General features: G+C 42.1%; 2 protein-coding genes across 2 annotated transcripts; both read right to left on the bottom strand.

Annotated features, from left to right (window-relative positions):
- Positions 1-309: 309 nt before the first annotated feature.
- LOC120044939 (zinc finger and SCAN domain-containing protein 5B-like) lies at positions 310-6,282 on the bottom strand. Its single transcript, XM_038989688.1, has 2 exons — positions 6,058-6,282; positions 310-1,651 (listed from the first exon to the last, which is right to left on the bottom strand). The coding sequence occupies exons 1-2, from the start codon at positions 6,230-6,232 to the stop codon at positions 711-713; spliced, it is 1,116 nt and encodes a 371-aa protein (XP_038845616.1). The 5' UTR covers positions 6,233-6,282; the 3' UTR covers positions 310-710.
- An 11,234-nt stretch (positions 6,283-17,516) lies between these two features.
- On the bottom strand, positions 17,517-21,329 carry LOC120044940 (zinc finger protein 8-like). The gene is made up of 2 exons (XM_038989689.1): positions 21,106-21,329; positions 17,517-18,854 (listed from the first exon to the last, which is right to left on the bottom strand). Exons 1-2 carry the CDS (start codon positions 21,278-21,280, stop codon positions 17,914-17,916), a joined length of 1,116 nt encoding a protein of 371 aa, XP_038845617.1. The 5' UTR covers positions 21,281-21,329; the 3' UTR covers positions 17,517-17,913.
- Between the last annotated feature and the right edge of the window lie 1,958 nt (positions 21,330-23,287).

Below are 23,287 nucleotides of genomic sequence, written 5' to 3'. Positions count from 1 at the left end.
ATCGCATGGTACCCTAGTAACCACACCAAATTCACACACAGAAAAGGAGACCCATTGGGGAAGTTTTTTAGCTATATAGAGTCATCATAGATTTAGAATGTTTGTATGTATAAACTTTTTCACCAATATAGTGGTTTCTGGATTTTAGGCTATGTTGCTTGGCAAGATCTATGAGGGCAATAATATTGAACATTGTAACACTTTTGTAGAGGATATATAATTCAAGAATACCATCTAGTGTTCAAACTTGGTTATACAACAACATTGGTGAGAATAGGTTGTCTGTAGCAACAGTCACTCCAGCTAACGTTGATCTGATGCAAGTTTTTATTTTCTTCAGAAACAATAAATGTTCCCAAACATTCTTAATCAATATGACAGAGTTAGTTTATTTGCAAGGAGACCAACCAGCTCCTATTGAAAATCAAGAAGATATATATATTTTTTAATCTAACCAAAATGAACATTATATTTCTCTCTAAAATAGTTAGTGTAACCTAGTGATACATAAGGGTCAAGTCTTTTCATAGCATGTTATTAAGCAACTCTCAAATCAATGCAGACATGAGGTGCCTCAGTCTGCAAAACATGACACATTCTATAGTCCTCTAGTGTTACAATTATATGTAGAAGTGAAGCAAAGGGAGGCACTTTGAGAACAGAAGGCTCTGTCTATCCCCTCATGAGCTCCTTCCACTCTAAGGAATCTTCTACCTCCCTCGGGTGTGAGTTCTGAGGTGTCCCTTGATCTGGCTGGACTGACTGAATCCTTTCCCACAGACAGGACAGGAGTAGGGTTTCTCCCCTGTGTGGACCCTCAGGTGGGTCTTCAGATGGGCAGACCGGTTGAAGCGTTTACCACACACGTGGCAGCGGTACGGTCTCTCTCCAGTGTGGATGCGTTGGTGCTCCCTGAACCTGCCTGAGTAGCTGAAACTCTTGCCACACACACCACAGTGGAAGGGCTTCTCATTAGTGTGAGAACGCAGGTGGACCTTGAGGTAACTGGTAGAGGTGAATGACTTCCAACAGACTGTGCAGAGGATTTGCCTGTGACTATTGTCACCACTGTGTGGTACTGTGTGGGATAGCATGTGTGCCTTCAGTTGGGAAAGCTCACAGAACACGGCTCCACACTGAGTACATGAGTGTGTCTGTGTGTCCTCTGGTCTCCTTTCTGGATCTCTCGAAACATCAGTAACACTGTCAGTGTTCTCACTCTGTGTTCTAGAACAGTCTGGATTTACTGCAGAGAGGGGCTGAGACTGAGGGGAGTCACTGGTTGGTTCTGATAGTGATACTCCATAGCCCTCGCAATCAGGTTCGGTTTTGATCTGTCCAGTTGTGTTGGTCAGTAGAGAGTACTTCTCTCTGTTCTCCACAGTTTGGGGAAGATGTGTGGGCTGAGGTGGCTCCTGATCACAGTCACTTTTCACACAGGGAGGAATGGTTATGGAGTCTTCTTTGGTATCAGCCTCCGGCCCTTGAATCTCCTCTACCTCCCGACGAGTCCTGAGTTCACCCTGTTCCTGTTTAATCTGTGTGGGCTCTGTGTTCCTCTGCCCCAGACTGGGGCTCCACTCCTGCTCACAGTACTGTTGCTCAGGGGGAGTTTGCTGCTCCGAGACCCAAGAGAGAATGGGCTGAGGAGCTGGTGGAAAGAAGACAATAAATGACATCGATGAAAGTAATGACAGTTATTGACGCTTGATTGACAAGACCACCATTGAGTTAGCTATGTCATTCCCAGAACAAGCTAGCTATGTCTCTGGCTGAATCCCATATCACCCTTCCCCCCGCCCATCCATTTGCACATTCACGCATTCCTCTGCCATATGCACAAGTGTCCCAAAGTTGAGGGTGTGAAAATTATGGAGGGTGTAGGGGCTAATTAGACCCTCCGATAACCAATTCGATCGAACCAGCAACGCTGCTGCTTCAGAGAGAAGTGGAATCCCATAAGGCACTGCATTACTTTTTAGTGTGTACTAGCAAATAGCTTCGGGAAGTATGGGGAAGCATATTTTCACCATCAAAAAGCACCTTTATAATAAAGCATGCATTATCACATTTGTAAACTTATGTAAGATAGCCTACTATTGCTAATGTGATGAGTAAATTGGATAGTCATAATGTAGGCTAATAATATACACTATACAGTGCATTCGGAAAGTATTCAGACCCCATTACTTTTTCTAAATATTGTTACGTTACAACCTTATTCTAAAGTGGATTAAATAGATTTTTCCCCCATCAACCTACTGACAATACCCCATAATGACAATGCAAAAACAGGTTTAGATATTTTTGAAAAGTTATTACAAATAAAAAACTGGAATATCACACTTACATAAGTATTCAGACCCTTTACTCAGTACTTTGTTGAAGCACCATTGACAGAGATTACAACCTCGAGTCTTCTTCAGTATTTAACCAGTGTCTGTAGTGGTGCCTCTAGCACTGAGATGCAGTGCCTTAGACCGCTGTGCCACTCGGGAGCTTCTCTGCAGATCCTCTCAAGCTCTGTCAGATTGGATGGGGAGTGTCGCTGCACAGCTATTTTCAGGTCTCTTTCAAGAGTTAAAGTCTGGGCTCTGGCTGGGCTACTCATGCACATTCAGAGACTTGTCCTTAAGCCACTCCTGCATTATCTTGGCTGTGTGAATAGGGTTGTTGTCCTGTTAGAAGGTGAACCTTCACCCCAGTCTGAGGTCCTGAGCACTCTGGAGCAGGTTTTCATCAAGGATCTCCCTGTACTTTGCTCCATTAATCTTTGCCTTGATCCTGACTAGTCTCCCAGTCCCTGCTGCTGAAAAACATCCCCACAGCATGATGCTGCCACCACCATGCTTCACCGTAGGGATTGTGCCAGGTTTCCTCCAGACGTGACGCTTGGCATTCAGGCCAAAGAGTTCAATCTTGGATTCCTTTTACTGAGGAGTGGCTTCCGTCTGGTCACTGCCCATAAAGGCCTCATTGGTGGAGTGCTGCAGAGATGGGAGAACCTTCCAGAAGGACAACCACCACATAGGAACTCTAGAGATCTGTCAGAGTGACCATCGGGTTCTTGTTCACCTCCCTGACCAAGGCTCTTCTCCCCCGATTGCTCAGTATGTCCGGGCGGCCAGCTCTAGAAGAGTCTTGGTGGTTCCAAATCTCTTCCATTTGAGAATGATAGAGGCCACTGTGTTCTTGGAGACCGTCAATGCTGCAGACATTTTTTGGTACCCTTCCCCAGATCTGTGCCTCGACACAATCCTGTCTCAGAGCTCTACGGACAATTCCTTCGATCTCATGGCTTGGTTTTTGCTCTAACGTTTACTGTCAACTGTGGAACCTTATATAGACAGGTGTGTGCCTTTCCAAATCACGTCCAATCAATTGAATTTACCACAGGTTGACTCCAAGTTATAGAAACATCAAGGATAATCAATGGAAACAGGATGCACGTGAGCTCAATTTCGAGTCTCATAGCAAAGGGTCTGAATACTTATGTAAATAAGGTATGTTTTTTATGTTTTATAAATTAGCAAAAAATTCTAAAAACCTGTTCTTGCTTTGTCATTATGGAGTATTGTGTGTAGATTGCTAAGGATTTGTTTTTATTTAATAAATTTTAGATTAAGGCTGTAACATAAAATGTGGAAACAGTCAAGGGGTCTGAACACTTTCCAAAGGCACTGTATATATTTCATTGTGACCTGATGCTGCTGACTATCAGGCAGTGAACAGGCTAATACTGAGTGAGTGACTGAGTGAATGGTGGAGAGGGAGAGGGCTGGATGTGTGTGTGTTGGTTGAGAGAGTGCTGCAGCAGAGGCAGCTGAGTCATGGACAGTGCAGCATGCGCTGTGACAACTTTTTACCAGTTGTAGGTAGGCTATTTAGATGGGTAATTATGAAGATACCCATTTTCTATAAAACATTAACATGCTATAACTGACACAACGGCAACAAAGCATTGGAAAATTCTTTAGGCGCACTAGAGCTCTTTATATAAATTCGCTCAGAGGAGGTTTAAAGTAAACTGTATTCTAATGTTGACTTTTCTTATGGATAACCATATCAAGTGAAGGGTTTTACTTATGCTCAGTTCTAGGGTCTGGAGGGCTGCACGAGTAGAAATGTGAAATGGAACTCCCTCGCGTGCTTGTGTTATTGGAAAGAGTCCACAATGAGAATTACATGACATGTGGAGAATGATAGGCTACATCTGCATCTGTTGGCCATCAAGTAGGCTATTAATTTATATTCCATTGCAGGCTACTGTAGCTTACCATTTGATACAATAAATATATTGAAATTAAGATATCACTGGAGTCATTGCAAATCAATTCTTGCTACTTGTGTAGCCTTCCGGGAGCTGGCAAACAGATTTAATAAATAGCCTAGAACTCAGTTTGTTGTAGCCTTGTGTTATTATGCAATTATTAATGTCCATGTTTAGATAATTAACTTGGAAGTTGTCAATTGTAATCATGGTCTGAGCTCTATCTCAAATGTATCATTCTCCACATTTAATGTCAGTTTCATTGTGGACTTTTCCCTGAAATGAGATGTTAGCCTATCAGGGGCAATACGCTACCTGCATCTAGCTCAGCAAACCATGGCCAAGTTGAATTGCAATTATAAACCCATATTTTAGTCGGTAGCCTATGCCTATTGTAATAACAAATCAATCTCGCAAATAGGCCATTTATAATGGTTTGTAGTCTTAACATCACAATTGACAGAAAATAACGTAACATTCATTTTTTGAAGTTCGTCCAAGTGTTTCTTGCCCAGAGATTGAGATCCTCTGTCCAACTTACATTCAACAGGAGAGTTTGAGTGATGAATCTATAGTTGTGCGCATTCGCAAACAAGATTTATTTGGGCCTCCCAAGTGGCGCAGTGGTCTAAGGCTGTGCCACTAGATATTCTGGGTTCGAGTCCAGGCTCTGTCGCAGCCGGCCGTGACCGGTAGACCCATGGGGCGGCGCACAACTGGCCCAGCATCGTCCGGGTGAGGGGAGGGTTTGGCCGGCAGGGATGTCCTTGTCCCATCACGCACTAGTGACTCCTGTGACGGGCCAGGCACAGTGCACGCTGACACGGTCGCCAGGTGTTTCCTCCAACACATTGGTGCGGCTGGCTTCCGGGTTAAGCGGGCAATGTGTCAAGACGCAGTGTTACTTGGTTGGGTTTCGTGGGACGCACGGCTCTCGACCTTCGCCTCTCCCGAGTCCGTACGGGAGTTGCAGCAATGAGACAAGACTAACTACTAATTGGATACCACAAAATTGGGGAGAAAAAGGGGTAAAAAAATATGTATTTACAATTACACACTGGGTAGTTTGAGCGCTGAATGTTGATTAGTTGAAAGCAATGGTATATTCTAATTACGTTGGTAACCAGTTCATAATAGCAAATCTCAGGGGTTTGTGGTATATGGCCAATAAACCACGGCTTAGGGCTGTTCTTTGTGGTATATGGCCAATATGGGCTATAGCCCTTAGCCGGTATATTGGCCATATACCACAAAGAACAGCCCTAAGCCGGCATGGTTTATTGGCCATATACCACGGACCTTATTGCTTAATCATAGCAGTGAAAACAAGTTAAATCGACATCCATTGATGGAAAATGATCTGGAGAGTTTAATAAGTGCGATTTATATTGTCTCTTGTGATATATTATTAAACTTGCAAGAACTATTTGGATGGAAAACCTAGTTTGCTTCTTAGCCTACTTCGTTAAAAATGACTTCTATATTCCTTCTTAATTCGCTCGATAACGTTATGGGAAATGGGTATATTGGATAAATGTGGCAACAACTCTGCCTGAGAAAACATTTTTGGGGCTAGTTTTCGGGACTTTTTAGCAGGTTTTCAAAGTATAACCTGGCAACCCTGACTGAAAAACGGATGTGGGGACTCCGCTCAGGCGTCTTTTTACGCCTGCTACATTAGGTTAGGGTGTCATCCTTCAAATACTGTAGAATACAATATAACACGTTTCTAGCTATCTAGATAATTCGTGTAAATGAGAAGTAAAGTAGTTTGGCTAGCTACATACCAGGGAAGACCGGTGTGATCAAGTGTCGTTTCAGGTATTGGTTCTCTCTCTTCGTCCGGACTATTTCTTCCTGGTATTCGGAGATCGTGTCTCCGACCACTCCAAGTATCTCCTCGGCAGCTTGCATCAAACGCTCAGTTAGATACACATTCAGATATTGTAATTTAGTCATCATTGGACGATAGGGGGCAAGAAATATTCCCGAAATACACCTAGATACCCAGACCGCTGTGAAGAAGGCCAAGTACTTCCGGGTCACGGATTTTTTTTTTCAATCTTTCAGAAAATAAGTTCCGTCCTGTATGGTTTATAAATTAATAATAAAGGCGAATATGATGGAAAATGTGCATAATTATAGATATGTTATACTAGTTGTCATACAACGAATAATTAAAAGTATTTATGCGCGATATGTGATTTAAAAAATATATATATTTTATTTTTTACCCATCTACCAATAGGTGTATTGGAAAACCTCCTGGTCTTTGTGGTTAAATCTGTGTTTGAAATTCATTTCTCGACTTAGGGAGGTAGTCATTACAAAAGCATGTTTAACACTATTATTGCACACAGAGTGAGTCCATGCAACTTATGTGACTTGTTAAGCACATTCTTACTCCTGAACTTATTTAGGCTTGCCATAACAAAGGGGTTGAATACTTATTGACTCTAGGAATGTCAGCTTTTCTATTTTAATTTTGTTGTGAAAAATCTGAAAAACAGAATTCTACTTTGACATTATGGGGCATTGTTTGTAGGCCAGTGACAACAAAATAAATTAAATCAAATTTTAAATTCGGGCTGTAACACAACAAAATGTGGAAAAAGTAAAGGAAGGTGAATACTTCCTGAAGGCACTGTAAATCAAATTCACAGGGATGAAGGTGTGATTGCAGGGTACAGTGAAAATCTTAGGCTCCCAACTCCAACATGCAGGACTAAGGGAAATAAAATAATGATCATGGTAATACAAAAACAACATACATGTAAATATAAATAGCACTATATACATAATATCAACTGTAGCAGTGATGAATACATGTCTATTGGGGTGGAGGCAGTGTAAAGACTGTTGAGGGGGTGGGAGGGAATGACTATAGGGGAGCAGCAGTCAGAGTAAATTACCATTGAGGGGGTGTGAGGTCCAAGGGAAATAAAACAGACACAAATATAAATAATAATATACATATTAACTGCAACAGTGATGAATGTTATTGGGGTGGGGGGAAAATGTCCATAGGGGGAGTTGCAGGGGAAGGAGGGAGCAGGTAGCTGACTAGTGGTGGCTATTCAGCAGCCTGATGGTCTGGGGGTAAAAACTATTGGCCAGTCTTTGCCATGATGCTCCTGTACTTCCCGCATCTGAGTGATGGAAGCGGGTAGAACAGGGCATGGCTCGGGGATCTGGGGTCCTTGATCTTCTTGGCCTTCCTGCGACACCTGGTGTTGTAGGTGTCCTGCAGGACGGGCAGTGTGCACCCAATAGTGAGTTCGACTGCGCGTATCACCCTATGAAGAACCTTGCGGTCAGCGGCGGTGGAGTTTCTGCACCAGGCTGTAATGCAGCCCAACAGTATGCTCTCGATGGTGCTCCTGTAGAACACTGAGGGCCCTCTGGGAAAGGAAGAATTTCTTCAGCATTCTGAGGTTGAAGAGTCGCTGTCATGCCTTGACCATTACAGCTTCTCTGAGATGTGTAAGCCTAAGAATTTAAAGTTATTGACCTTCTCCACAACCGACCCGTTGATGAGGATGGGGGCATATCCAGCCAGGTTCCTCCTGCAGTCCACAATCAGATCCTTTGTTTTGCTGACATTGAGGGAAAGGTTGTTAACCTGGCACCACGCCGTCAGAGTGCCTTGGTAATTGTTGTTGGTAACCAGGCCTACTACTGTCGTATTGTCCGCGAACTTGATGATGGAGTTGGAACTGTGTGAGGCCATGCAGTTGTGGGTATACAAGAGGGGACTGAGGGGGCACCCTTGTGGGGCCCCTGTGTTGAAAATCAGTGTCGAGGAGGTAATGTTGCCTACCTTCACCACATGAATATATGTGATGATAGGGGTGAAACTAACCTATGAAAACGCATGTATTATTTGGGGTATTATCTTTTATCAGATCTAATGTGTTATATACTCCAACATTACTTTCATATTTACATAAACTTCAAAGTGTTTCCTTTCAAATAGTATCAAGAATATTCATATCCTTGCTTCAGGTCCTGGCTACAGGCAGTTAGATTTGGTTATGTCATTTTAAGCAGAAATTGAAAAAAAGGGTCTGATCCTGAAGAGGTTTTAAACTGTTAGGTCACTTTTTTATATACAGTACTAGCCACTCTTTGCCTTGATGACAGCTTTGCACACTTGGCATTCTCTCAACCAGCTTCACCTGGAATGCTTTTCCAACAGTCTTGAAGAAGTTCCCATATATGCTGAGCACTTGTTGGCTGCTTTTCCTTCACTCTGCGGTCCAACTCATCCCAAACTATCTCAATTGTGTTGAGGTCGGTGATTGTGGAGGCCAGGTCATCTGATGCAGCACTCCATAACTCTTCTTCTTGGTCAAATAGCCCTTACACAGCCTGGAGGTGTTTTGGGTCATTGTCCTGTTGAAAAACAAATGATTGTCCCACTAAGCGCAAACCAGATGGGATGGCGTATCGCTGCAGAATGCTGTGGTAGCCACGCTGGTTAAGTGTGCCTTGAATTCGAAATAAATCACAGATACTGTAGTGTCACCAGCAAAGCACCCCCACACATCCTCCTCCATGCTTCATGGTGGGAACCACACGGAGATCAACCATTCACCTACTCTGCGTCTCACAAAGACACGGCAGTTGGAACCAAAAATCACAAATTTGGACTCATCAGACCAAAGGACAGATTTCCACTGGTCTAATGTCCATTGCACGTGTTTCTTGGCCAAAGCAATTCTCTTCTTATTGGTGTCCTTTATCAGTGGTTTCTTTGCAGCAATTTGACCACGAAGGCCTGATTCACGCAGTCTCCTCTGAACAGTTGATGTTGTAGATGTCTGTTACTTGAACTCTGTGAAGCATTTATTTGGATTGCAATTTCTGAGGCTGGTAACTCTAATGAACTTATCCTCTGCAACAGAGGTAACTCTGGGTCTTCCTTTCCTGCGGTGGTCCTCATGAGAGCCAGTTTCATCATAGCGCTTGACGGTTTTTGCAACTGCACTTGAAGAAACTTTCAAAGTTCTTGAACTTTTCCAGATTGATTGACCTTCATGTCTTAAAGTAATGGACTGTCGTTCTCTTTGCTTATTTGAACTGTTCTTGCCGTAATATTGACTTGGTCTTTTACCAAATAGGGCTATCTTCTGTATACCACCCCTACCTTGTCACAACACAACTGATTTGCTCAAACGCATTAAGGAAATACATTCCACAAATTAACAAGGCACACCTGTTAATTGAAATGCATTCCAGGTGACTACCTCATGAAGCTGGTTGAGAGAATGCCAAGAGTGTGCAAAGCTGTCATCAAGGCAAGGGGTGGCTACTTTGAAGAATCTCAAATATAAAATATATTTTGAATTGTTTTACACTTTTTCGGTTACGACATGATTCCATGTGTTATTTCATATTTTTGATATCTTCACCATTGATCTACAATGTATAAAATAGTCAAAAATGAAAAACCCTGGAATGAGTAGGTGTGTCCAAACTTTTGACTGGTACTGTATTAACACTATTGTTCAAAAGTTTGGGGTCACTTAGAAATGTCCTTGTTTTCCATGAAAATATACATGAAATTAGTTGCAAAATGAATAGGAAATATAGTCAAGACATTGACAAGGTTATAGATGATACTTTTTTATTGAAATAGTCATTCTTTCCTTCAAACTTGGCTTTTGTCAAAGAATCATCCATTTGCAGCAATAACAGCCTTGCAGACCTTTGGCATTCTAGTTGTCAATTTGTTGAGGTAATCAGAAGAGATTTCACCCAATGCTTCCTGAAACACCTCCCACAAATTGGATTGGCTTGATGGGCACTTCTTACGTGCCATACAGTCAAGCTGCTCCCACAACAGCTCAATAGGGTTGAGATCCGGTGACTGTGCTGGCCACTCCATTATAGACAGAATACCAGCTGACTGCTTCTTCCCGGTGCTGTGCTTTGGGTCATTGTCCTGTTGTAGGAGGAAATTGGCTGCAATTAAGCGCCGTCCGTAGGGTATGGCATGCCGTTGCAAAATGGAGTGATAGCCTTCCTTCTTCAAGATACCTTTTAGCCTGTACAAATCTCCCTCTACCAGCACCAGACCATCACATTGCCTCCACCATGCTTGACAGATGGCATCAAGCACTCCTCCAGCATCTTTTCATTTTTTCTGCGTCTCATGAATGTTCTTCTTTGTGATCCGAACACCTCAAACTTAGATTCTTCTGTCCATAACACTTTTTTCCAATCTTCCTCTGCCCAGTGTCTGTGTTTTTACCCATCTTAATCTTTTATTTTTATTGTCCAGTCTGAGATATGGCTTTTTCTTTACAACTCTGCCTGGAAGGCCAGCATCCCGGAGTCGCCTCTTCACTGTTGACGTTGAGACTGGTGTTTTGCGGGTAGTATTTAATGAAGCTGCCAGTTGAGGACTTGTGAGGCATATGTTTCTCAAACTAGACACTCTAATGTACTTATCCTCTTGCTCAGTTGTGCACCGGGGCCTCCCACTACTCTTTCTATTCTGGTTAGAGCCAGTTTGCGCTGTTCTGTGAAAGGGGGTAGTAGACAGCATTGTACGAGATCTTCTGTTTCTCGCATGGAATTGCCTTCATTTCTCAGAACAAGAATAGACTGACGAGTTTCAGAAGAAAGTCCTTTGTTTCTGGGCATTTTGAGCCTGTAATCAAACCCACAAATGCTGATGTTCCAGATACTCAACTAGTCTGAAGGCCAGTTTTATTGCTTCTTTAATAAGCACAACAGTTTTCAGCTGTGGTAACATAATTGCAAAAGGTTTTTATAATGATCAATTAGCCTTTTAAAATGATAAACTTGGATTAGCTAACACAACGTGCCATTGGAACACAGGAGTGATGGTTGCTGATAATGGGACTCTGTACGCCTATATTCCATTTAAAAATCAGCCATTTGTTAATGTTGTAAATGACTCTTGTAGCTGCAATGTCTATACTGTATTTCTGATCAATTTGATGTTATTTTAAAATGGACCAAAAAAATGTGCTTTTGTTTCAAAAACAAGGATATTTCTAAGTGGCCGCAACCTTTTGAATGGTAGTGTATATATATATACACTCAGCAAAAAAAGAAACGTCCCTTTTTCAGGACCCTTTCAAAGATAATTCGTAAAAATCCAAGTAACTTCACAGATCTTCATTGTAAAGGGTTTAAACACCGTTTCCCATGCTTGTTCAATGAACCATAAACAATTCATGAACATGAACCTATGGAACGTTCGTTAAGACACTAACAGCATGGCAGGCAATTAAGGTCACAGTTATGAAAACTTAGGACACTAAAGAGGCCTTTCTACTGACCCTGACTCTGCCCAGGGTACCTGCTCATCTGGATGAACGTGCCTTGGGCATGCTGCAAGGAGGCATGAGGACTGCAGATGTGGCCAGGGCAATAAATTGCAATGTCCGTACTGTGAGACGCCTAAGACAGCGCTACAGGGAGACAGGACGGACAGCTGATCGACCTCGCAGTGGCAGACCATGTGTAACACCTACACAGGATCGGCACATCCGAACATCACACCTGCATGACAGGTACAGGATGGCAACAACCACTGCCCGAGTTACACCAGGAACGCACAATCCCTCCATCAGTGCTCAGACTGTGCTCAATAGGCTGAGAGAGGCTGGAATGAGGGCTTGTAGGCCTGTTGTAAGGCAGGTCCTCACCAGACATCACCGACAACAACGTCGCCTATAGGCACAAACTCACCGTCGCTGGACCAGACATGACTGGGAAAAGTCACGGACGAGTCGCAGTTTTGTCTCACCTGGGGTGATGGTCGGATTCACGTTTATCGTCGAAGGAATGAAAGTTACACCGAGGCCTGTACTCTGGAGCGGGATCGATTTGGAGGTGTAGGGTCCGTCATGGTCTGGGACGGTGTGTCACAGCATCATCGGACTGAGCTTGTTGTCATTGCAGGCAATCTCAACACTGAGCGTTACAGGGAAGACATCCTCCTCCATCATGTGGTACCCTTCCTGCAGGCTCATCCTGACATGACCCTCCAGCATGACAATGCCATCAGCCATACTGCTCGTTCTGTGCGTGATTTCCTGCAAGACAGGAATGTCAGTGTTCTGCCATGGCCAGCGAAGAGCTCGAATCTCAATCCCATTGCGCACGTCTGGGACCTGTTGGATCGGAGGGTGAGGGCTAGGCCATTCCCCCCAGAAATGTCCGGGAACTTGCAGGTGCCATGGTGGAAGAGTGGGGTAACATCTCACAGCAATAACTGGCAAATCTGGTGCAGTCCATGAGGAGGAGATGCACTGCAGTACTTAATGCAGCTGGTAGCCACACCAGATATTGACTGTTACTTTAGATTTTGACCCCCCCTTTGTTCATTATTCCATTTCTGTTAGTCACAAGACTGTGGAACTTGTTCAGTTTATGTCTGTTGTTGAATCTTATGTTCATACAAATATTTACACATGTTAAGATTGCTGAAAATAAATGCAGTTGACAGTGAGAGGACGTTTCTTTTTTTGCTGAGTTTATATGGGGGGGGGGGGGGGGCAGCAAAAACATACAGTACATAGACTAAAACAATAGACAAATGAACATTTACATAAATACATTTCCAAACATAAATGACATCACACTTGCTCAGACCCACATGTTCCCACCGTATCCACACCCAACTTTGTTTCTCATGCTTGTAAGACTCTGCCCCGTATGACTTCAAATTGTGTTGTTTGTATGTAGCCAGATTTTTTCTCTCCAATATTTAAATAATAAAGCATTTGATTATTCCATTCTCTTAACATGGGTGTATCATTTGACTTCCAATATTTAAGTAATAGCGTCTTCAATATAAGTGATGAAAAAATTATTGTTCAACCCATTGGGTATCTCACCGCACCTCCCTATTCCCGTCTTGAAATATACAGATAGATGGACTAAAAGTAAACTTACATTGTAAAATGTTTGACAGCCAGCTTTCTAACTCTGATAGGTCCCTCTTTAAGGTCCACAGAATGAGCAGTGATGCTCCTTGGGTTGCAAACTCTGTTGATTTGGAAAGTAAAAGTGCTCCTGAGTGGAATGGGCCCTCCTTTACTGCAACACAATGTGCAGGCAATTAAATACAGTGCCTTCATGAAGTATTCACACCCCTTGAATTTTTCCACATTTTGTTGTGTTACAGCCTGAATTTAAAATTGATTAAATTTATACCCCAAAATGTGAAAGTGGAATTATGTTATTGAACATTTAAAAAATATATAATTACAAATGAAAAGCTGAAATGTCATGAGTCAATAATTATTCAACCCCTTTGTTATGGCCAGTTAATGAGTAAAAATGAGTAAAAATGTGCTTAACAAGTCACATAAGTTGCATGGACTCAATCTCTCTGCAATAATAGTGTTTAACATGACTTTTGAATGACCACCTCCTCTCTGTACCACACACATACAATTATCTGTAAGGTTCCTCAGTCGAGCAGTGAATTTCAAACACAGATTCAACCACAAATACCAGGGAGGCTTTCCAATGCATTTTAAAGAAGGGCACCTGTCGGTAGATGGGTAAATAAAAAAAAGCAGACATTGAATATCCCTTTGAGCATGCTGAAGTTATTAATTACACTTTGGATGGTGCTGCTGGGGCGGCAGGTAGCCTAGTGGTTAGAGCGTTGGATTAGTAACCGAAAGGTTGCAAGATCGAATCCCCGAGCTGACAAGGTAAAAATCTGTCGTTCTGCCCCTGAACAAGGCAGTTAACCCACTGTTCCTAGGCCGTCATTGAAAATAAGAATTTGTTCTTAACTGACTTGCCTAGTAAAATATCTGTGTATTTTTTTAAAGACCCACCCCGATGCAGGCGTCCTTTGATGGAGAGGAAGAAAACCGCTCAGGGATTTCACCATGAGGCCAATGGTGACTTTAAAATAGTTACAGAGTTTAATGGCTGTGATATGAGAAAACTGAGGATGGATCAACAACATTGTAGTTACTCCACAATACTAACCTAATTGACAGAGTGAAAGCAAGAAAGTCTGAACAGGATAAAACATATTCCAAAACATGCATCCTGTTTGCAACAAGGCACTAAAGTAATACTGCAAAAAAAATGTGTCAAATCAATTCACTTTTTGTCCTGAATACAAAGTGTTGTATTGGATTTGCCAACATATTACTGATTACCACTCTCCATATCTTCTAGCATACTGGTGGCTGCATCATGTTATGGGTATGCTTTTAATTGTTAAGGACTGGGGAGTTTTTCAGAATAAAAAAATAGACGGAATGGAGCTAAGCACAGGCAAAGTCCTAGAGGAAAACCTGCTTTCCACCAGACACTGGGAGATGATTTCATCTTTCAGCAGGACAATAACCTAAATCACAAGGCCAAATCTACACTGAAGTTTCACTGCAGTGGGCTAAATCAGGGTCACAGAGTGGTTATTGGTAGTCTGAAACAAATATACTTTGAAACAAGAGTATACACCTCACGGTCATGTGCTTTAAAAAAAGAAGACACCTGTACCGTGTCAGATATAGAATTGAGATGCATTACATTTTGAGTTTGCGTCCCAATATTACACTTTATAGATATTACAGAAGACTGAAATAACAAAACTGTTTGACATAGAAACACAGGATTTTCATGGTAAAAATAAATCAAATCTTTATTATTCAATTATATAAAATATTAATAACATTGCAGCCATGAGGCCAAAGAGGGCTCTTTTGGTCATTGAATGCAGGAAAGGGCTACATCTACTTGAAAATATATGGCAAGACCTGAAAATGGTTGTCTAACAATGATCAACAACCAATTGTTGCACAATCCAGGTGTGGAAAGCTCTTGGAGACTCACAGCTGTAATTGCTGCCAAAAGGTGCTTCTACAAAGTATTGACTCAGGGGTGTGAATACTTATGTAAATTTGTTATCTGCATTTCATTTTCAAAAATGTCTAAAAACATGTTTTTAATTTGTCATTAAGGGGTATTGTGTGTAGATGTGTAAGAAAAACATTATTTAATCAATTTTGAAGTCAGGCTGTAACACAACTAAATGTTATGAACGTTATGCGGTTCGTTGGGCCAACAGGATTGAGGGTATGAGATGTCATTTTGAATTAACAGGTAATAATCTTCTCAAACTAAGGCCATTTGATATGTTTTTAACTTTAGAATACATCACATATTGAGGTATGAAACAATTTGAATGGTAATGAAATCTCTATGGGCCCACCTTGGGGGGGAGGGGTCAAAGGTCATACATGTATACATTTGGGGTTATATCGAGCCATAATCAACAGTATTGGGATGTGCTCTATTATTGCATGGTACCCTAGTAACCACACCAAATTCACACACAGAAAAGGAGACTCATTGGGGAAGTTTTTTGCTATAGAGTCATCATAGATTCTGAATGTATGCATAAACTTACCAATAGCCGTTTCTGGGTTTTAGGCTGTTGCTTGGCAACCTGTGAGGGCATTAATATTGAAAACTGTAACACTTTTGTGAAGGAGAAATAATTAAAGTAAAGTAAACTCACGTGAACTCGTACATCGCCTTGGTCCGTACAATTGCCCTTATTTTAGCGCCCCAAAAACGTAATACTTCCAGATCAACTGTAATGTCAATACCATTGTAAAGCACAATTTCTCCCCTTTCCAACAGATTCAATTACATGACCTAAACGCTGCCCGTTTTTGCATAATTCAAGCAGGCAATGAGCCCCGTCGGGTCTTTTTAAAAATGGCGGGTGGGGAAGCGAAACTAATGCGTGATAGTGAGAAGGAGAGATGTGTGGGAAAATTGCTTTTTTTCACTCGATCTGTCCAACCTATCACCTTATCGCCACTAAAATGCAGATAAAACACTATAAAGAGTTTATATAATGTGTCATTACATACCTATTTGAAGGTTTGTGTCGAATTTTAAGCGGGTTTTTAGGGCGGTGCTAAAGTGATCTTAGAAGTAAACAGCGGCTTTGAGAATGATGATCGCATGCAATGATGACGCAAAAAATTACTAGGTATCCCCCCATTACCCCCGTCACTGTCCATTTCTTGTTATTAAACGATGAGAGAAGTGCTACACCTGGTGGAGAGAGATTGTAAGACAGAAATAGTTGCTTTATGCGTGCTGTAAGTTACGACATGACACGTCACGATGTAACGGAGGGTGCGTTTTTTCAACTTTTCTCCAATACTATAGAGCATTACCATGTCGATCAACGCTTGAATAGAAACCTAGTTCACACCCCCGATTTTGAAGTCAACACAGTCGCTACAGTCCCATTAGTCTTCTTTGTAGCATCGTTTGAATGTTGCGGTTGCGCACATTTGTACAGAATGGGGTGAGTTTACGTTATATGCCATCTAGTGTTCAAACATGGTTTTATAACAACATTGGTGAGGATGGGTTGTCTGTAACAATAGTCCCACTAGTCACTCCAGCTAACATTGACCTGATGTGTTTTTTTCTCTAAAGAAACAGACATTCAAAAGTAAATGTTCCCACACATGCTTAATCAATATGACAGAGTAAGTTTGTTTGCAAGGAGACCAACCAGCTCCAATTGAAACATAGTTAGTGTAACCTAGTGATACATGAGGAGATGCGTTCAAGTCTTTTCATAGCATTGTATTAGAGCAGCTCTCTTAACTCAATGCAGACATGAGGTACCTTAATTACAGTCTGCAAAACATCATACATTCTATAGTCCTCTAGTGTTACAATAATACACTACATGGTCAAAGGTATGGGGACGCCTGCTAGTCGAACATCTCATTCGAAAATCTTGGGCATTAAGATGGAGTTGGTCCCCTTTGCTGCTATAACAGACTCCACTCTGCTGGGGAGGCTTTCCACAGCTCCAAACCATTATTAATCCTCCACCAAACTTTACAGTGGGCACTATGCATTTGGGCAGGTAGCGTTCTCCTGGCATCCGCCAAACCCAGGTTCGTCTGTCGGACTGCCAGATGGTGAAGCGTGATTCATTATGCTAGAGAACGCGTTTCCACTGCTCCAGAGTCCAATGGAGGCGAGCTTCACACCAGTCCAGCCCACTCTTGGCATTGCGCATGGTGATCTTGGGCTTGTGTGCGGCTGCTCGGCCATTGAAACCCATTTCATGAAGCTCCCGACGAACAGCTCTTGTGCTGACGTTGCATCCAGAGTTTGGAACTCGGTAGTGAGTGTTGCAACCGAGGACAGGCGTTTTTACGCACTACGCGCTTCAGCACTCAACGGTCCCGTTCTGTGAGTTTGTATGGCCTACCGAGTCACGGCTGAGCCATTGTTGCTCCTATACTTTTCCATTTCACAATAACAGCACTTACAGTTGACTGGGGAAGCTCTAGAAATTTGACGATCTGACTTGTGGGAAATGTGGCAAAGGTGGTATGATGGTGTCACTTTGAAAGTCAACTAAAAGTAAATGTTATACCTGTCAGCAACGGGATTGGCTGAAATAGCCGAATCCACTAATTTGAAGGGGTGTCCACATACTTTTGCCATGTAGTGTATGTAGAATTAGTAGCATTGAAGAGAAGTAATGTCTTTATCTCTTTCTCTTCCTAAAAGCTGGGCACTGTGAGAACAGAAAGCTCTGTCTATCCCCTCATGGGGTCTTTCCACTCCAAAGCATCTTTCTCCTACCTCCCTCTGGTGTGAGTTCTGAGGTGTCCTTTGATCTGGCTGGACTGACTGAATCCTTTTCCACAGACAGGACAGGAGTAGGGTTTCTCCCCCGTGTGGACCCTCAGGTGGGTCTTCAGATGGGTAGACCGGTTGAAGCGCTTACCACACACGTGGCAGCGGTACGGTCTCTCTCCAGTGTGGATGCGTTGGTGCTCCCTGAACCTGCCTGAGTAGCTGAAACTCTTGCCACACACACCACAGTGGAAGGGCTTCTCATTAGTGTGAGAACACATGTGGACCTTGAGGTAACTGGTAGAGGTGAATGACTTCCAACAGACTGTGCAGAGGATTTGCCTGTGACTAGTGTCACCACTGTGTGGTACTGTGTGGGATAGCATGTGTGCCTCCAGTTGGGAAAGCTCACAGAACACGGCTCCACACTGAGTACATGAGTGTGTCTGTGTGTCCTCTGGTCTCCTTTCTGGATCTCTCGAAACATCAGTAACACTGTCAGTGTTCTCACTCTGTGTTCTAGAACAGTCTGGATTTACTGCAGAGAGGGGCTGAGACTGAGGGGAGTCACTGGTTGGTTCTGATAGTGATACTCCATAGCCCTCTCCATCGGGTTCTGTTTTGATCTGTTCAGTTGTGTTGGTCAATAGAGAGTACTTCTCTCTGTTCTCCACAGTTTGGGGAAGATGTGGGGGCTGAGGTGGCTCCTGATCACAGTCACTTTTCACACAGGGAGGAATGATTATGGAGTCTTCTTTGGTATCAGCCTCCGGCCCTTGAATCTCCTCTACCTCCCGACGAGTCCTGAGTTCACCCTGTTCCTGTTTAATCTGTGTGGGCTCTGTGACCTCCTGCCCCATACTGGGGCTCCACTCCTGCTCACAGTGCTGTTGCTCAGGGGGAGTTTGCTGCTCCGAGACCCAAGAGACAATGGGCTGAGGAGCTGGTGGAAAGAAGACAATAAATGACATCAATGAAAGTAATGACAGCTGTTGACGCTTGATAGACAAGACCACCATTGAGTTAGCTAGCTTGTTCTGGGAATGGAATATCTATGTCTCTAGCTGAATCCCATAACACCCCTTCCTCCAGGCTATATCAGATATGTTTCTTATTTCTTTGCACAGGAAAGATGTTGCCTTTTCATAAACACATTTCATGCCATTCCTCTACACTTAATATGACTGGAGACAAACAGATGAATAAGAATAGGTCTAGAAGGGGAGACCCAAATACAATATGACACCCATCTAACCTGGAGGAGAATATTATTGTCCGAAAATACAATATGAAGTGGCACTAACGCAACAATGATAAAGAGTGAATATGCAAACTCACCGGGGATGTTGCCGATGCTCTCCGTTGGTGCCAATAAGATAGGCTATACTGTTCGCTCAATTAAGTTGAGAATTTTGATAACTAAAAGACAGATTAGAGTCTTTTCATTGTCTTCTCTTTACATCAATAGCCAGTTGCTTTCCAAACTGTTTTCCGGCAATTGTATTTTGAAATATTGTGTGATATGCCTAGCTGGAATTTTCTACTTTTTACTGACAGTTGCAACTCAACAATCATCTATTTGGTATTTGCCGCCCACGATGCCCGAATTGGTGGCCCTTCCAACCGTAGGCAATGTGATTTAAAACAATCCACAGCTTCTTTTTTTTTTACAGAAGCTAATGAACGTCTGCAGCCAAAACATGCTTCCTGGTGTAGTAGCCTGTTTTGAATGATTTTAGCTAATTAGGCTATATCATTTTAAAAATTGAATTCTATTGGGGGTACTTTAGCCTAATGGACACGCCACCTATGCCCACTAACTAGCTAGCTAGTGTGTACCAGCTACACTACTTGACCAAAAGTATATGGACACCTGCTCGTCGAAAATCTCATTCCAAAATCATGGGCATTAATATGGACTTGGTCCCCCGTTTGCTGCTATAACAGCCTCCACTCTTCTGGGAAGGCCCTCCACTAGATGTTGGAACATTGCTGCGTGGACTTGCTTCCATTCAGCCTCAAGAGCATTAGTTAGGTCGGGCACTGATGTTTGGCTATTAGGCCTGGCTCGCATTCGGCATTCCAATTCATCCCAAAGGTGTTCAATGGGGTTGAGGTCAGGGTTGTGTGCAGGCCAGTCAAGTTCTTCCACGCCGATCTCTTCAGTAAGTCCATTTTACTGCCAATGTTTGTCTATGGAGATTGTATGGCTGTGTGCTCGATTTTATAAACCTGTCAGCAACGGGTGTGGCTGAAATAGCAGAATCCACAAATTTGAATGTGTGTCCACATTCTTTTGCATATATAGCGTAGCTAGCGTGCTACCTAGAGTGTACCATCTAGCTACCTAGAGTGTACCATCTAGCTACCTAGAGTTGTACTAGCTAGCTAGTATACATGTAGTGACGTAATGGTTGAGGGCGTGGCATGTAGTGACGTAATGCTAATGAACGTCGTAGCCTCAATGGCAGTGGACGCAGTGTGTAGTTACTGCAGTCCGCAGATAGATCTGATTGCAATTTCACAAAAAAGAATGGAGAGGTGTGCCTAATTATGTGACGTGCATTTGACACATGTAAATGATAAAATACCTCCCAAATGTAATGTTTAACTGTTACTGAGGTTTATATATTTTGGGGTATTCTCTTTGTATTTACATTTTCTGGTGTATTTCCTGTGTGATTTTGTTTTGTAATTGTAAGATACCGGGCACCCCTGCAAGGGTGACCTTGGTCTCAATGGGCCTCCCGTTAAAATAAATAAAGTATATCTCGTTATTTTGAATTTCATGTTATTTTATTATTTAAAAGTGGAACATGAATTGCATCATTCAAGTCCCGAAGTGTCCCGAAGTTAATGGGTTTATTGATCCCCGAGCCACTATCTGGAAGTCGTCCTAGTCGTACTAACGAGTTAGTAGGAGCGAGGGGGTGGTGTGGAAGTCAACGCTCTCCGCCGGGTTGAAGGGCAGCTAATGTTTCCAGTTGTCAAGGATACAGTATTTTCAACCTAACTTCCGATTCTCCGGAAAATTCGAATTTGGGATCTCCGCTCAGGCGTCTTTTTACGCCTGCTACATTAGGTTAGGGTTTCACGGTCTCTCTCTGCCCTACAGAGTAAAATACAATATAACACGTTTCTAGCTATCTAGATAATTCGTGTAAATAAGAAGTACAGTACAGTAGTTTACTTACCAGGTAGGACCGGTGTGATCAAGTGTCGTTTCAGGTATTGGTTCTCTCTCTTTGTCCGGGTTATTTCTTCCTGGTATTCGGAGATCGTGTCTCCGACCACTCCAAGTATCTCCTCGGCAGCTTGCATCAAACGCTCAGTCAGATACACATTCAGATATTGTAATTTGGTCATCATTGGACTATTATATGGGGCAAAAGATATTCCTGAAAAACACGTAGGTAACTAGACCACTGTGAAAGCAAGAATAACTAAGTACTTCCGGGCCACGAGTAAAAAAAGAAGAAGAAATCTTTCAGAATATGAGTTCCGACCTGTATGCTTTGTAAATTAATAATTAGGGCGAAGATAATAGAAAATGTGCACAATTACATATTTTATACTAGTTATCATATCAACAATAATTACAAGTATTTCTATGCAATTTATTATTATTTCAAGGCTTAATGGTCAACAAAGGGTGCATTCTACTCAGGAGCACTTCTAGTATCCAAATCCAGAGTTTACAGCCAGAGGAGCGTTACATTTTAGTCATTTAGCAGACACGCTTATCCAGAGCGACTTACAGTAGTGAGTGCATACGTTTGAATATTTGTTTCGTACTGGTCCCCCGTGGGAATTGAACCCACAACCCTGCTGCTGCCATGCTCTACCAACAGAGCTACACGTTGCTGCTCAATTTGCAGCCCTTAAAAAGAGTGACCTATCAGCTGAATAACAATAAATACCTATTGCACCATATATCATTTTCTGTCAATTGTGTCACAGTAAAAGGGAGGGTCCATTCTACTCAGGAGCACTTGTAGTTTCCAAATCCAGAGTTTACAACCAGAGGAGCATTGATGCTCGGCACTTAGTGTCAATCAGGTGTTGAAACAATAAAGCCATCCCGCCCTGTATCAGTAAAAATCTGAGAGATAGGGCTGGAGAAATGTAAAATTCACAGAAAGAGCTATGGATGGAAGGACTGGCCATCTATAAAATTATAGTTTTAACCAAGTTTTGAGGCTATAAAGTGCTTGTTTACATTTGCTTATATTTTGGGTTCTAAAGGGGTACGGCAGTTGAATTAAGCTCATGGTGCATTTATGTTATATTCTTTAAGAATCAATGGGTACATATCATTAATTTAAAAGTAAAAAAATGTATGTACCAACTGCAGATTGCCCCTTTAAAAAGAGTGGTCTCTCAGCTTAAATTCCCCCAAAAATTCATATTGGACATACATATTGCACCATAGACAATGTTTCTGTACATTATGTCACAATAAAGGGGGGTCCATTCTACTCAGGAGCACTTCTAGTTTCCAAATCCACAGCGTTTACAGCCAGCCGAGCATCACTGTTCATTTTGTGGCCCTTAAAGAGTGGCCAATCAACTTAAATTTCATATTGGAACAACTTTTTGAAGTCATGATTTCAAGAATTATTCTAACGACAGTAATACAAATAACATTATTTATAATGCTACTATTAAAAATAATAATAGCAATAAGAATAATAGTAATAACATGATTATCATTATAATAATGAACTTTATAAAACACTTTTAAATCCCATTGTTGAAAACGTGGATGCTGACTATGGCAGCCCCCCACACCTCTCTGATTCAGAGGGGTTGGGTTAAATGCGTTAGACATTTCAGTTGTACAACTGACTAGGTATCCCCCTTTCCCTTTCTTAATTAGCCCATTCGTATTGCACAATGTTCAGTACTTTTTTCATGTTGCACATATACATATTGCACAGTACACAATTTCCGGTAAGTTGTGTCCCAGTGAAATTAGGCTCCATTCTACTCAGAGAGCACCTGTAGTTTCCAAATCCACAGAGTTTACACTCCGAGGAGCATCACTGCTCATTCTACAAACAAACAATTTTTTATTTTTAAAGTGTAGAGATGCATATTTATTTTTTATTTTATTTTATTTTTTAAATACACTACCGTTCAAAAGTTTGGGGTCACTTAGAAATGTCCTTGTTTTTGAAAGAAAAACTCATTTTTTGTCCATTAAAATAACATCAAATTGATCAAAAATACAGTGTAGACATTGTTAATGTTGTAAATGACTATTGTAGCTGGAAACGGCCGATTTGTTTTATGGAATATCTACATGGGCGTACAGAGGCCCATTATCAGCAACCATCACTCCTGTGTTCCAATGGCACGTTGTGTTGGCTAATC

This window comes from Salvelinus namaycush, chromosome 3 (genome assembly GCF_016432855.1).
Source record: "Salvelinus namaycush isolate Seneca chromosome 3, SaNama_1.0, whole genome shotgun sequence".
Taxonomy (NCBI): Eukaryota; Metazoa; Chordata; class Actinopteri; order Salmoniformes; family Salmonidae; genus Salvelinus; species Salvelinus namaycush.
This window is presented reverse-complemented; position numbering and strand designations above follow the sequence as displayed.